The sequence below is a fragment of the Rhea pennata genome, chromosome 3 (genome assembly GCF_028389875.1).
Source record: "Rhea pennata isolate bPtePen1 chromosome 3, bPtePen1.pri, whole genome shotgun sequence".
Lineage (NCBI taxonomy): Eukaryota > Metazoa > Chordata > Aves > Rheiformes > Rheidae > Rhea > Rhea pennata.
The window spans coordinates 23753357-23767602 of NC_084665.1; the positions used below are offsets into that span (position 1 = coordinate 23753357).

At 33.9% G+C, this 14246-nt stretch overlaps 1 protein-coding gene across 1 annotated transcript in view; it reads right to left on the bottom strand.

The window, feature by feature from the left end:
• The window catches only part of SPATA17 (spermatogenesis associated 17), a 93831-nt gene that overhangs the window by 17908 nt on the left and 61677 nt on the right, over nt 1-14246 (bottom strand). Inside the window, exons 8-9 of the mRNA XM_062573565.1 lie at nt 12590-12738; nt 4711-4846 (exon numbers count right to left, since the gene is read on the bottom strand). Coding sequence (XP_062429549.1) covers nt 4711-4846; nt 12590-12738 — 285 coding nt within the window. The remainder of the gene's footprint in view (nt 1-4710; nt 4847-12589; nt 12739-14246) is intronic.

The following is a 14246-nucleotide window of genomic DNA, read 5'->3' on the forward strand; positions in this document are numbered from 1 at the left end:
GAAGCTAGTTTTCAGACAGATTAATTCACTTTGTGTGTTTGTGTGTGTCCGTTTTCCCCTCCCAGTCATATTATACAAAGATCGATGCTCTGCGGAACCATGTGACAATGTCCTCCGAGAAGAATTTGGAGGAAAATGCATAGGCCACATAGAAAAGTCACACTCATCTTCTAAGGCACTGAGATTTTCAGGCTATACTATCTTGTCCTTATGGATCTTTTCCCACATAGTTGCAGCTTAGGGTCCTACCAGATAGTATGATTCCACTTGGGCCATAATATGACTAACAATAAAAATAAATAAATAAATAAAATAAATCAAGGCTATTAAAGTTTCAGAGGCAAGAGACTTCTTGCAAAATAGTGTGAATTTTCTGGACACACAGAGATTCTCCTTCTCACCATAGAAAGTCCAAACCTGGAGAAATTCAAAATCATTTGATCCTTGAGCCTCCTGTTGCAAATTTCTCTATGGTGAAAAGCAAGCCAGCCAAAGATCAATAAACTCTTGCATTCTTTGTTGTTACCTCTGTTACTACAGCTGGGACATTTCTATCAAAATTTACACCTACTGTAAATCAATGCAAATTTGCACATTGTTATCATACTAATGTGCAAATATTCAGTATATAAACTCAGACTTAAAAAGTATGTAAACATACCAGTCTAACTCATGTATATAAATGCATGGGCCTGTATTTTTTTGCCTCTGGTGACAGAGGTGGAAGCTACATAATTTATATAACCAACAATTATTGCCTGCTCTAATGGTTACACAATACAGTGTGAAAATGCTAACAATGTTGACTGCAACCCAATTTCTACTGCTCCAAAAGTAGGAGTGTGTTGGTGGCAAAGGACACACACTATTTTTCCTAGCCTAGGCAAAGCTATAACAATCAGTAATATTTGAACTTGATATCTGATTAATGATGGCAGTACTGTGTAAGTGATATCCACTCAATAGTGTGTGATTATTTAATTATTTCTTGTTATTAACGGAATGAAACTATTACAAACAGGCAGCTAGAATGACTGTTTTGGAGAAAGCTTGTAATCATCAACTCATACATGTAGAAATTTTCCTAAAATTATATTAAGCTGGCCTGTTGAACTTGAAAGGCATATTTTATCCCAATCAATGCATAAAAGTAAAATTAACCATAACTAAGGCATGTTTCTCTGCTGTACAGTTCAGCTGTAATGATCCCCACACACTGCACTTGCACATCAATTATGATAATCATAATCACGGTCGTTAAGCTGAATGTTCATTATTATCAGGATGCTGGTGACAGCAGATTCAATCATCGGGTGCAATGGGCAGGCAGTCACAGTCCCACCCAAGTTTCTGCAGACAGCGTTGTGCCACATTAAATCTATGATGTGTTCCACATCCCACTCCATTCCAAAAGCTGTAGACGGTAAAGGTCAACTTTATGTTCTGTGCAATATGCTTAGGTTCTCTAAATTAATTCTTTGCAGTACTGGATATTTTTATGCTTTGTAGATAATAAAATTCTGTTTAGGACCAAAATGTCTCTGCAAATAATGAAACATTGATGCAGCCATACTGTAATTCACCTATAATAAGGCATCAGAGGAAAGAACCTATCTGCAAAGAGCATCTTAAAATGTCACTTCCTGAATTTTGCAAATAAGAAAACATTAAATGCTGTCATTAATTTAAGTTTTCTAAAATGCATATGTAAACTAATTCCAATATCGATTAAAGGCTGTAAGTTATCATTTCTGCTTCAGTAAATATGAACATATGTGAGTGTTTTGACAACTGAAAGATAGTAGTTAGTATATTTGATCCTGTGACTGTCCAGCTACCTGGGACCTATCATTCTAAATTAAATTCATAGGGTTTTTTTCATAGTTTTTTTTTATACTGATAGTTCTCACAAATTCTAAGTTATTCAAGTATTTAGCAGTACAATATTATTTAAAATAAAAACGCTTGCATATTTTTACAGTAGTTTGTAACCAGCAAAACTAAGACATTTAATTTCCATTAGAAGTATAGTATCTCCATTTCTTAACTTGTATATTTTTAATGAAGAACTGGAATCCAACAGTTTTTGCCTTCACTTAGTAACTTCTTTGACTATAAACAGAATATGATAACAATTTTCAGATCATAATGAGATGAAAAGACGAATTAGTAACTTTTGTCATAGATGTATGGTAATTATGTTCAGAGGAAGGCTGTGCTAATATCCTTTCATTTTTCAGAAGAAATATAACAAGGCAATATTTTTCACTGTTCATTTTGTTTCTAAAGTAATTATATAATTTACATATTAATCTCTCTGCAACCTGAGTTAAAATACGTACATATAAACACATGAAAATCTAAAGAAAATGCAATTAGGATGTTCTCATGAACACGCAAAGCGAATCTTTTTAATACATAATTTAAGAGAGAGATGATGAAAAGTAACACCTCAGCTCAGAGCAGCCTTTGACCCAGTCACCACTGAACAGACCTTTTTGGAGAGCTTTTACTGTAGTTTGTATGATAAGCAATGATAAGACAAATTTCTCTAGTACACTACTACAAGAAACTAAAGGCATGTCCTAGCAGGGTATTCAGCCATTCAGGTTGCAATAGGTAATGCATTAACATACATATCACTTCATGGAAAACTCAAAAAAAAAAAGGAGAGGGGATATGTTTTACAGATAAAGTTTTAAGGAAAAAATCTGATCATTTTTGGTAATATTTTGACATGGAGCTTGGTGCTTCATTAGTACAGGATAATCTTGGCCATAGTACTGATATACACAAAATTGTAATATATTTGTGAAATAAGAAAATAAGAGTGTTCTTTCAAATGTAAGAGACAGGTGCAAGATCATACTTTCATATGACCTCTATCATTAAAATGTGGTGAAGAGGTGGAGCTTTTAGTTTCTTTGCTGTTAATAATGACCCATAAAAGCAGCAGGTAGGTCAGAAACCAGATCTTTTCTCCTCTTATTTCTTTTTGGGAAGTGGCTCCTAATTGAAGCTTCATATTGATTTAGAATTGGAGTTGGAAAGCTAGATGTCATGTTGGGTTAATGTATACAGCTATTCACCTCCACAGATTTAACTTGAAATCTATCCAAGATCACAAGTAAAGCGAGTTTGGTGGTCTCAGCTACGCCCATAATTTATATACTATACAGTAATTTTCATTTTGTTTGATATCATGATCTGAGACTGATCAAGAATAGCTGAGGACTGGAAAAGGAAGAATCTCTCTGGGATAAAATGAGCAGCGTGAATAAATCTTTTAGATTATTTTATTGTAACATGCTTATGCTATCACAGACTGCAACCAATGATATCCTCCAATCTTTTTTGGAAAGATAAATTCAGATATTTTTGTTTGAATGCTGAACTTTGTGTCTTTATTTGCAATGCAATTTAATCAAAATGGCAAAGTTTTATTCTGATCTGAGTTTTAAAGCTTAAAATTTTGAAAAAAAAATCTGACCTTTAACAGACATATTACTTCTCAGACTAATATTCCTTGGAACTTGTTATATACTTACAAGGGTGAGTTGCTTTCATGGAAATAACATATTATATTTTAATGTGATTATGACACCTTATACAAAAAGAATCAAAGCAAATATATACCATCTCATGTTAAAACATGGTTTTGCTTACTTTTCATCCTCTTTCACTGATTCTATACTAGTGTAACATCCTAAAGGCATATTCTTCCCTCTTCATGAAATTTCATGAAAAAAAAGAACTGAATCTGTTCTAGCAGGATAGATGCACAATATCTTTCCTTTCTTGGTTCTAGTGTAAGCTCAGTGGGAAGTTGTACAAGTTCAGAACCTTTTATTTCCAAATGCTGCCAAGAACCTAGAAAAACAGCTGAGAAGCAATAGTTCAATTGTCTTTTTTCCATTTTGTGCTTTGTGAGTGATGCTTTACATGATGGAACCTTCTAAACTTTTGAAAACCCATACAGCAGTGGATTCCTTCCACTGACTAAAATTTATATAATATTGAGAGTTCTGAGGAAATATCACCTCCTATAGTACTACAAAAATAAAAAAGTAGTATCTCGCTGACAAATCAGTCAGTTTAATAATAATATCTTAAAACAAATATGGCTCTTCATTCATTTTTAGAATTTTTCAAAAAATGTAAGAACATGATTTGTTACTTTTTTCTAAAAACTAAATCTAAACTAAATTCAGTTTAACTAATGTGTTAGAATGATCTGTGCTTGTAAGCAAATCCACAGGCTTCCTGCCAGAAGAGGGTAAGTATACAAATGCCTCTAATAAGCTGTAGAGTTTCATTGATTAGAGATTTGAAAACTGAAATAAATGATAAACTTTTTCCGAGGAATATAGTTTTGTGACATTTCAAGCCAGAAAATATTAGCCCTTGTTTATAAATGGGAACCAAAGTGCAGAGATGGTTATGTGATATAGTTTTTGCTATAATTTTCTGAATGAAATAATTGCCTTAACTTGCAAAGGTAAGTATGTTATATGTCTTAAATCAGGAAAGGCAATACAGAAACAAGAAATCTTTCTAAAACCTAATCTAACCAAGACTAGACTTAAGCATGTTCTCAAATCCTTGTCTTGTAAGCGAGAGAAGTGTAAGTTAAATCTGAGGACGTTCAACCAGAAAGACATCTGAGGAAGCAAAAACAGTAACAAACCTTTAACTTTTGCAGTGACTTACCTTGTCTGCTATCCACTTCTTAGGCTGTACCTCTCGGAAATGTTTAATTCCGTAAGTTTCTTGGCCATATTTACCTGACCTGTGAATCGATGGGTCGTACTTCTCTTTTTTATGATATGAGGAAAATGGCAAAAATCTGAAATTTGAAAATAGTTAAAAATCAGTGTTACTCTACTCTCGATGCAATAGGACTGATGAAAGTATAGGTATTCATGTTACAGGACATGACATAGACATATTTTCCTGCTATTTTCCACTAACTTCTGAATATTCCTCCACAGTACTGTGGAAGAATTATTGCAATTTCTCTTCTAGCCATTTTTAACAAAATTTTGAACAGAGAGCCACAGAGTTCCAACAGGATAAAATGAAAACTTTCTGCATAAAGATATAACATTGCTTCATCAGGTGATTTTTTTCATAGAATCAGTAAGGTTGGAAGGGACCTCTGGAGATCATCTAGTCCAACCTCCCCACTCAGCAGGGACAACTAGAGCATGTTAGACAGGGTTGCATCCAGGCGGGCCTTGAAGATCTCCAGAGAAGGAGACTCCACAACCTCTCTGGGCAACCTGCTCCAGTGCTCTGTCACTCTCACAGTGAAGTAATTCCCCCTCATGGTCAGGCGGAACTTCCTGTGGTTCAATTTCTGCTCATTGTCTCTTGTCCTGTCACACGGGGCAACTGAAAAGAGTTTGTCCCCATCCCCCTGACACCCTCCCTTCAGTGTCCACAAAGGATTCTACAAAGATTTCTCTGTCCCCTCTAAGTTTGCAAGAGAGTTATTATGAGAGCAAATATGCATATTTTAATATAAACTAAACTAATATTCCTGTGAATTAGGTTTATCATTGCTAGTATTCTGAAAAAGCAAAAGGTGGTCTTTATTTTGCAAGTACGGTATGAAGTAGAAAAATGATTACGTAGTAAAATTAGAAATATATGTTAAGAAGTTTAAAACATCACTTTAACTACCACAACAACAGGTGATACTAATTAAAATCCTTTTCTAGCTGAAAGATTTTCAGAAGTCCTGAGTCGTGGTGAGAGATAGTCAAAAATGTTTCTTATAAAGATGAGGATAAAAAAAAAAAGCTGGGGGGGGGGCTTACTTTTTGTCTCTCAGTCGATAAACAAAATCATAAAATGATTTATTTGGACTTACAAAACATTAGCAACTGTTTGGTTTTTAGTTTCTTTTTTAATAAGTTATATGCGTATTTTAGAATTTTGCCATCTATATCAATTTATTCTATCAAGTGCCAACAAATGTCATTCAACAATGCCACATAAAGTTAGCAAATGAAAACATTGAGTTCAGTCTTAAATTATACAAAGCCATGGTAGCATGTATATATTCATGGGAAAGAACACTCTCACGTAAGACAGATTATGGTACTTGTAATGCTAATTTGCACATGGGATGGACATCATACACACACAAAAATTAATGTGGCCCCAGTGTCCCAGAGAATACATCGAAGGTGCTGTGAGCCGGCTGCTCCACTTGCAGTTTTTATCACTTCTGAATTGCATTTTAATAGTACATTTTTCTTCTGTTCAGACATGAAAGAAAATTGGCTTTCTCAGGGGACTGGGTAGCTGAGAAGACAAGGCTAGCAGTTTAGGGATTTGACCATATATGCATAGAATTTAGTTAAGTCATAACATTCATAATTCAGTAGGAATACTCTTTCTGTAAAATTTATATACAAAACAGTAAAAAAAAACTTCATGAAAAAAGTGAAAGGTAAAGGAAAATAATAATAGGCACAGTTTACTCTATAAAATTTATTCTCCAAGAATATTCACTATGGATCAGTTTAACTTTGTCTTTTTGGCATAATATTCAGAATAGTCTATATTCTAAAATGTAGTTTATATATATATATTTTTCTAACACTTTAAGATGCAATAAACACCATCATATGCATGTAGTTTTGCATAAAGTTAATCTTCTGCAGTCTACTGTGCATCTCTTTAACACCATAAAACAGAGTATGTGCCATACAGCTTTGAATGCATGTCTAGGCCTGAGGAGAAAAAGTTAAGAAAAAGTTAAAAAAAAAAAAAAAAACAAAAAAAAAAGTCCAACTACAGAACAGGATCATATGTTCCCAAATTCAGTGTCTGTTTAAATCAAGCAAGAATCTTCATTATTCAATGTGCATAAGTATTGAAAAGAACATTAAAACATTTCTGTGTTAAGTAGGGTAACCAAATTAATGAGTCATTATGAAAAAAATGAGTCATTATGAAAAAAGTCATTATAGCTCCACAACCAATAGTAATAGTAAAAAGCATTAGTACTGCAATATACTTTAATAATGGTATTGTGTTTTGTAGCTTTATATATCCACACTTCATACAGCTTTTCCCCAAAATTAAAGCCTGTGTGCTCTGAACGTGACAAAAGAGAGTGATGGCAAAAAATTAAACCCAGACAACAGTATGATGCTACTAAAAAAAATTATATATACATATAGACTTGAAGAGTTTTACAAAAAAAGCTCACTTCACTAGGATTCTTATATCTAGGTTTCTGCTTCTCATTTTGGTTTAACTATAAAATCAGAAATTCTTGAAGGTTTTCAGTACCTAGATGAAAGAAGAATTAAATTCCATGCTGATGTCACATTCTGCCAGAAAACATAGTCAGTATGAGCTTAGCCTTTCCAAAAGGTTATGATTTAATGGGAGGCAAACTATCCTCAAAGTTGTAAAAAACAAAATAAATAAAATTCTTAAAAAAAAAAAAAAAAAAAAAAAAAAACATTTCAAAAGCTTATATAAGAGATGTGCCAAAGAATACATTCAAGGTAGAGTGAAAGAACTGAAACGGGAAACCATGTATTACAAAGAGTAATATTACACACACATTTTGAGGGAGGAACAGGACCAAAACTGGCAGTATCTCTGGTAATGAAAACCAGCTATGCTTTTGCCAGGTCCACAGTATGCTGAAGCTAACTAGAGTAAAAAGACATAGAAATCTTGACTTAGTAGGCAATCCTGAACCTGACAGTTGTGATTTGTATATATTTAACTTCTGAAAGACATCCTAGATATCTACTATCCAAAAAAAAAAAAAAAAAAAAAAAAAAAAAAAAGATTGCTCTATCTCTCCCTTCACTCATTCTATCCTGCTCCTCCCTTGCTACTATTAATTTCATTTTTCCATTCCTACTTTCTCCTATCTTTTGGCCCCCTCATTCACTTTCTTCCTACAACTTCTCACCCATCATTTTTTTCACTCCATTCAGTCTCTTCTATTCTATTATCTCTCACTATTGTAACAGGAGATGGATGAGGCCTCTTAGATTCAGAAGGCTTCCCAGGCGGCCTAACAGCAATGATAGAAGGAGGAGTAACTACTAAGGCCCTGGTGCCTACAGCATTGCAACAGGAACAAGACAACTTCCTCACCTTAAAGACAACCGTGAACAATTCACTCCAAACAAAAAAGGCCTTCCAATCTGGCAGCTATGAATCTTTTATTTTATTCTTTTTTCCTCTAAACAAAACATGTAATAATTTTAAGCTTTAAAATTAGGCTAATATGTGAAGTCAGTCCTCTATCTAATCCAATATTCTCTTCATCTTTTCACTTACAGAACAAAGGAAGAATTACAATGGTTGTCCATAGTAAAACAACTGCAGCAGGCCAGCCACAATTTAGATCAAAATAAATTCACATTAAAATCAAATTGCTATTTACAATACAAAGACAGCATAATATATTTAACTCATCTAGCCAGATTACCTCCAGTGCAATATTTTTTCCTTAGGAAACTTCTTTTGGATCCATATGGAACATTGTCCGTAAGAGTATATTAAATACATACTGGTGCTTTTTCAATGAACAACAAATCATTCTGTATCCTAAGGTCAGTAAATCTAAAAATTCTCTGGTCTTTTTTGTTTAACCCATGTCTGCAGTAAGTGGCAAAGAAAAACATAGTCTAGTTCTGGTAGGAAGTAAAAGAGAGCTCTTTTGCAGCAAAGTCTGGAACTTCTTAATTATACACTTACTTATTATCTGCATCCCCAGTGTTGCAAAGTACCAGAACTTCATTAGAAAAATTAAGATGGAAAAATGAAGGCGCTACTTTGTAAATTTCCACTGGAAATTAGCTGGAAGAAACAGAGGAATACTGGATCAAAAGAGGGTAATCATGCTTAACTGTGCCCTAGAGCACCCGCATGTATAATACGATTTGCACAGTAACTACCTCTCCTATTACTGCTTGTTTGGAGTATTCTGTGTTAATGGGGTTAGCTAATTTAGTATTTTAACTTAAAAAGACTCTGCTGATTAATAAATGTTGCACACTGTGTTAGTAATTAAAATAAATAGAAGAGTTACAAATAGAAGTTGAATTGTTAAGAAAACATTATCTGAAAATATATGATAATCCCTGTTTATCATAATACAATAACAGTCCGGAAAATATGCAAATTGCTGAAGTTACAAAACGTATGAAAAAGTAAGTATAATTTGAAAAAAAGTTTTCAGATGTGTTATATTTGTATGACATAAAACAGTGGCCATTTTCACTGCAGCTAAGAGATCTTATAAATGTGGAAATTAGAAGAATTTTAAAAACTTAAAATTTAATCAGTGAAAAATGACTTGCTTTTTAATTTTATTTCCATTAATATTGGGAAGCTCATAACTGACACTCTAAGTAGACAGCTTATTTAGATCATTAATTTTCTATCAATGCATCTTTACTGCACAGTATTGTGTAGCATAGAAACACCTAAGTGAGTTTTAAGGGAAAGCGTTATCTTGCTGAGAATAAACCATCAGATACTGGTGCTGCAACATTCATACAACTTGTGAGAGGAAGGCTGTGCAAAGCATTGTACTATACTGCACAGAAGTGAACCAGCTTGTTCAGAAGTAGCTTATCTACCTCCAGCACTGAACACAAACATAGCCAGAAGCTGAGATGACTTGCCTGATGTCACACCAGAAGTCTATAGTAAATCAGGAAACTAAAATCTCCATAGCCTCACACTACTATGGATTCATCTCTATTCTACTACCAGAGCATACCTCATTTTGACATACTCTGACTTTATAAAGATGTATAATGGGATACTTCAAAGCATCATGCATGTTACCTGATGCAGATTTCAATACAGTTAATAATCTATATTTCTATTCTTTAGAGAACTAGGCCAGAATGCTGCTGCATGCAACCAACTAAAGAACTTTTCAACTAAACCTACTGGATCCAGTAACTGCTGACTCAAAACAGACACTAGGTTAAGTGGTCATCCAATTTCTTATTCTTATCCACCTGGTGAGGAAATCACTTTGTTTGTGTGAAAATGGCACAGTAAGGCAGGAACAGCTTCAATTACATGAGAAAAAAAAATCATTTTTATTAGGCTAGATTACCCAATTGATGCATGATTACAAACCAGGGAATTCCAGTATATAGTATAGAGGCAAGCACAATATTCTTGTGTGTTCCATTTGTACTGTCTTGTCGGCCTCAACCTTTATCACAGCTTTCTCATTTAGTTCTTCATTTACCAGAAACAAGAGCTTTCTTAGAGCAAGCATATAACCATAGAAAAGAACACTTATAATCAGAGGTAAGGGGAAATTATGAATGTTGTCTTCAGAGTACAAATTTGAAGGTATGTAATACCGAAAATTCTCATATCTTAAAAGATATCATACCTCACAACAACTGATTCTGGAAAAATACAGGTCTCTAGAATTTAGTTTATGCCACCTTATGCAAAAAACAAGCTTTTGCAACAAATGCCATACACTTCCTCTAATCCTTCTCTCTCTATTTTCTAAAATAGAGGAATAATCAGCATAGGAAGCACTATGAGGAAGAAATACAGTAAGTACACAATTACAAAGAAAGAGACAGAAATTTGTCAGTTTTAGACACTGCTGAGAAAAAATACTGTGGGATTTGAGTAACCCTTTGCTGACTCCTTCCTTGAGGCCAGCATTCCACACAGCAGCTGCAGCACTACTGCGTGTTAGTCCTGGGAATGACCTCCAACTCTGCTGTCACCTTCTCAAGGTTACAGATGTGACCCTCGCATGGTTGGCTGAATCGGAAGCACAAACAGAATGATCACAGCCTGAAAACACTGTGCATTTAGCGTGGATGACTCTGAGGATCACTGGCGTCAGGACACTGCTGCTGTGCCCTGAGGATGGCACTAGATGTTTCCTTATCCATAATGTGAATAAAGACCGCTGACTGATAAATACCGTCAGAGCTGGAGACTACAAATTTAAGCTGTAGAAGGTCAAGGCCTTCATAAGGAAAACACTGAAAAGGATTGATGAAATCTTCAAAAAGGACTTAACATTTTTAAAGTGTTGACTGTTGACATAGTGATCTCTAGGGTAGATCCTACCAAATAAAGACTGTGCAATATAGTTGAATATAAGAAATAAAGGGCACGATCCATCCTCACTTGGAATATATAATCAAAACTGATTCAGAGAAAAGAACACTAATTGTGAGGTGCAACGTTAATTATTTCCCAGTGTTCTGCAGATTTCTCTAGGAGAAGCTAGAAATAAAAATATTATATAGTTAAAAAAATTTGTTCAGATTTAAGCTTAGATCTAAAAACTAAGTTGCTTTTTCCTCCTCAATAATAAAAGAATAAATACAAGAAAACTGAAATATATTTTTGCTTACAACTTATTCCAATTTTGTTTTTGTATAAAAGGAGCAAAAATTACATTTCATTTTTGTCAGTAAATATCAAAAATATCATCTAAAACCACAAAATATTAGAACTAAAAGATTTTTTCTTTCAGAATTGTTTTGGAGTAGAACCTGATTTTAAACTCATTGTAATACTAAGAAAGAAGAAAAGTGAGAAAAAAGATCCAGTGTCAAAACAAACACTACAATATGCAAATGCAGCTGATTCTAGAGATCTAAGTCCCAGACCTTAAGCTGATACAGGTAACATGAAGCTAATAAAAAAAGCCTAAAATACAGCAACAATAGCAAAGCACAGTATCCCAATGAAACAATGGATCACAGGCTGCTTATGAGGAAAAGTGATTCTTTTCTGTCCTAAATTCTGGTATTAAAATGTCAAAAGGTTGGCAAGAACAGCAAATTCAAGTGAAAAAATTTGATAAAATATATAATTTGTCTAGTTAAGTACAAAGTGAGAGCAGGTGACTTAACAGGCTTTTATTTTTATGTGACCAAGAAGAGTGCCATCTATGATAAGAAAAAAAAAATATTTTGGCAATAGCACTAAATCTACTGGGACAGATTATGTCTGCATTTGGGGCTGTATGGAAACAAACCTGCCCCTCTGAAGCTGTTACAGACACTGTGGCTCAGGAAACGAAATTGCTTCAAAGAAAACTACAGTTTTTGCACCATGTTCTAATGCATACAGCATATGCTCCTTTCCCTTCCAAGTGAGCTTCGGTAGTCTACTGGGAGAGACTGAAAAGTCTCATTGGCATGCAACACCACATTTTCTCCTATAGTCTTTAAGCTCCCTGAATACGAAGACTGAAACAGTACCTTGGCAAGGTGCATGTGAAGAAAAGGTTCCTTTTTTGCATTTGCTTGCTCCTTTCCCATTAAGCTCATCTGTTGCATCATCTATTATTATTATTGCAAGTTCTTCTATAGTTCCTTAGAAATGGATGGCACATGTCATACAATTACAAGACAGGGTCTCTGCCCTGAACAGTTTACAATCTAAGGACACAGAATTTAGAAGTATGTACACAGAATGTTTGCTAGTAAGCTGTCAGGTTTGACATTTCATTTTGTCAGGCATGAAAGGTTTCTGAAAGCAAGAAAATAAAAAAAAAATCTCATAACAATATAAGAAAAAACAAAGAACTTACTCATTGTCATGTATACGGTTTCTCCATTCCTCTCTCTTCATTTCCTCTCTGGCCTTCTCTAGTGAATTGATTGACGCTGCCACTCGCAAGGTTGGTTCTAAAGGCTTGTAGCGCTGCCGCAATACTTCAGCAGTATCACGGAAAGGCCCCTGAAAGGCATAGGATAATGTACATATTTTATTGTGGGGTTATAGTTCTTTTCTCTCCTTCTTTTGTTTGTGAACTGATGGAAGAGGACACAGGGTGTCCGGGAAACGTGGCAAGACTTTTCTTCCAAAATAATTAAAGCAGTTCATTCTGATCTGAGTTATAGATAATGCAAAGGCTGATAATATGTTCTAAAGCCCCAATCAGGGAAGAAGAAATGTGCACTGTATGTTTATTTAACTAGGTAGACTTATTTAACTACTATGAAATATTTAAAACAATACATTGTTAGAACTGATCAGGACAGTGTATTTTTTTCCATGGAAAAAAAATATTGATGAAATAAAGTTTGATACATGAGCATTAACTGTATCTAGACATCAAAAGAACTTAAATCGTTTCCTTTTCATACGATAAAACATGTTTTAACTTAAAAAACACACTCTTTTCAATTTTAACTATAAAGATATCTGGAAGAGAATTCAAAACATAACTTAAGATGTAATACTTCTACTACAAATTAACCCAATGAGTACAATACTACAGGTACAGAGTCCATTTTTTTCAAAATCTAATTCCACATTAATTTCATTATTCTTAAAAGACACCCTGAAAACTCCTACTTCTTTGACAATTACACATACATATTTTTTTAACAGATATACATATATATTTTCAAGCTAAATTGTTTAATAAGTGATCATATCTTTATCTACTATTTAATGACACAGACAAATAGCAGCAGAAAGTCCTTTTCTGCACTGTCAAAGTGATGTATCTTATGTCTTGCTTTTAATACTAACCAATATCAACTCACCTGGACAGTGATTAGTATCATATTAAATGGACAATTTAGTAATAACTCTTGATTTAGCAGTGTTGTTAATAACTTCTATTTTATTTTTACCATTGTTGATCCTGCTGAAACCTTCTGAAAATATGAGTAGACGAAGAATCCTAATCACGGCCTTTAGTCTTAAAAGATATCCTTCTTTAAATAGGTTATCACTAACAAGTCACAGCTGGAGTTACTGCGAGCACTGAGTGAAGACTGTGGGGCTAATAAAAAGAAATGATTCACGCCTCATTTATGTTCACTTATGTTTTACATTAATAGAAACCAATAATAGGAACCAGTTACCATAAAAGTCATGGACCGTAAATAACACAAATGGCAAATAAGTATCATCTAGTACTTTTCACAGCTGGACAGGAGGATTGCTATATTTGAAAGTAGCTAATGGATTTTTATTGGAACTTTACTTTTTAAAGGCACAGCACAATGATTTGAAGATATGTTTAAAGATTCTAAGAAGCAAGTAAACATCATCTCTACACTTCTTGCAGGTGTTTTCTTGCATTTACTTTCTAAAAATCTGCACAAAGAAATACATTTGTTTAACATGATCACAACACATCTTTAAAAACAGAATGAAAAGTATTATAGCCTGTAAGAAAATAAGTAATACAAGAACAGGTTATTAAAATTGGTAAAGTGTTCTGGTAATAT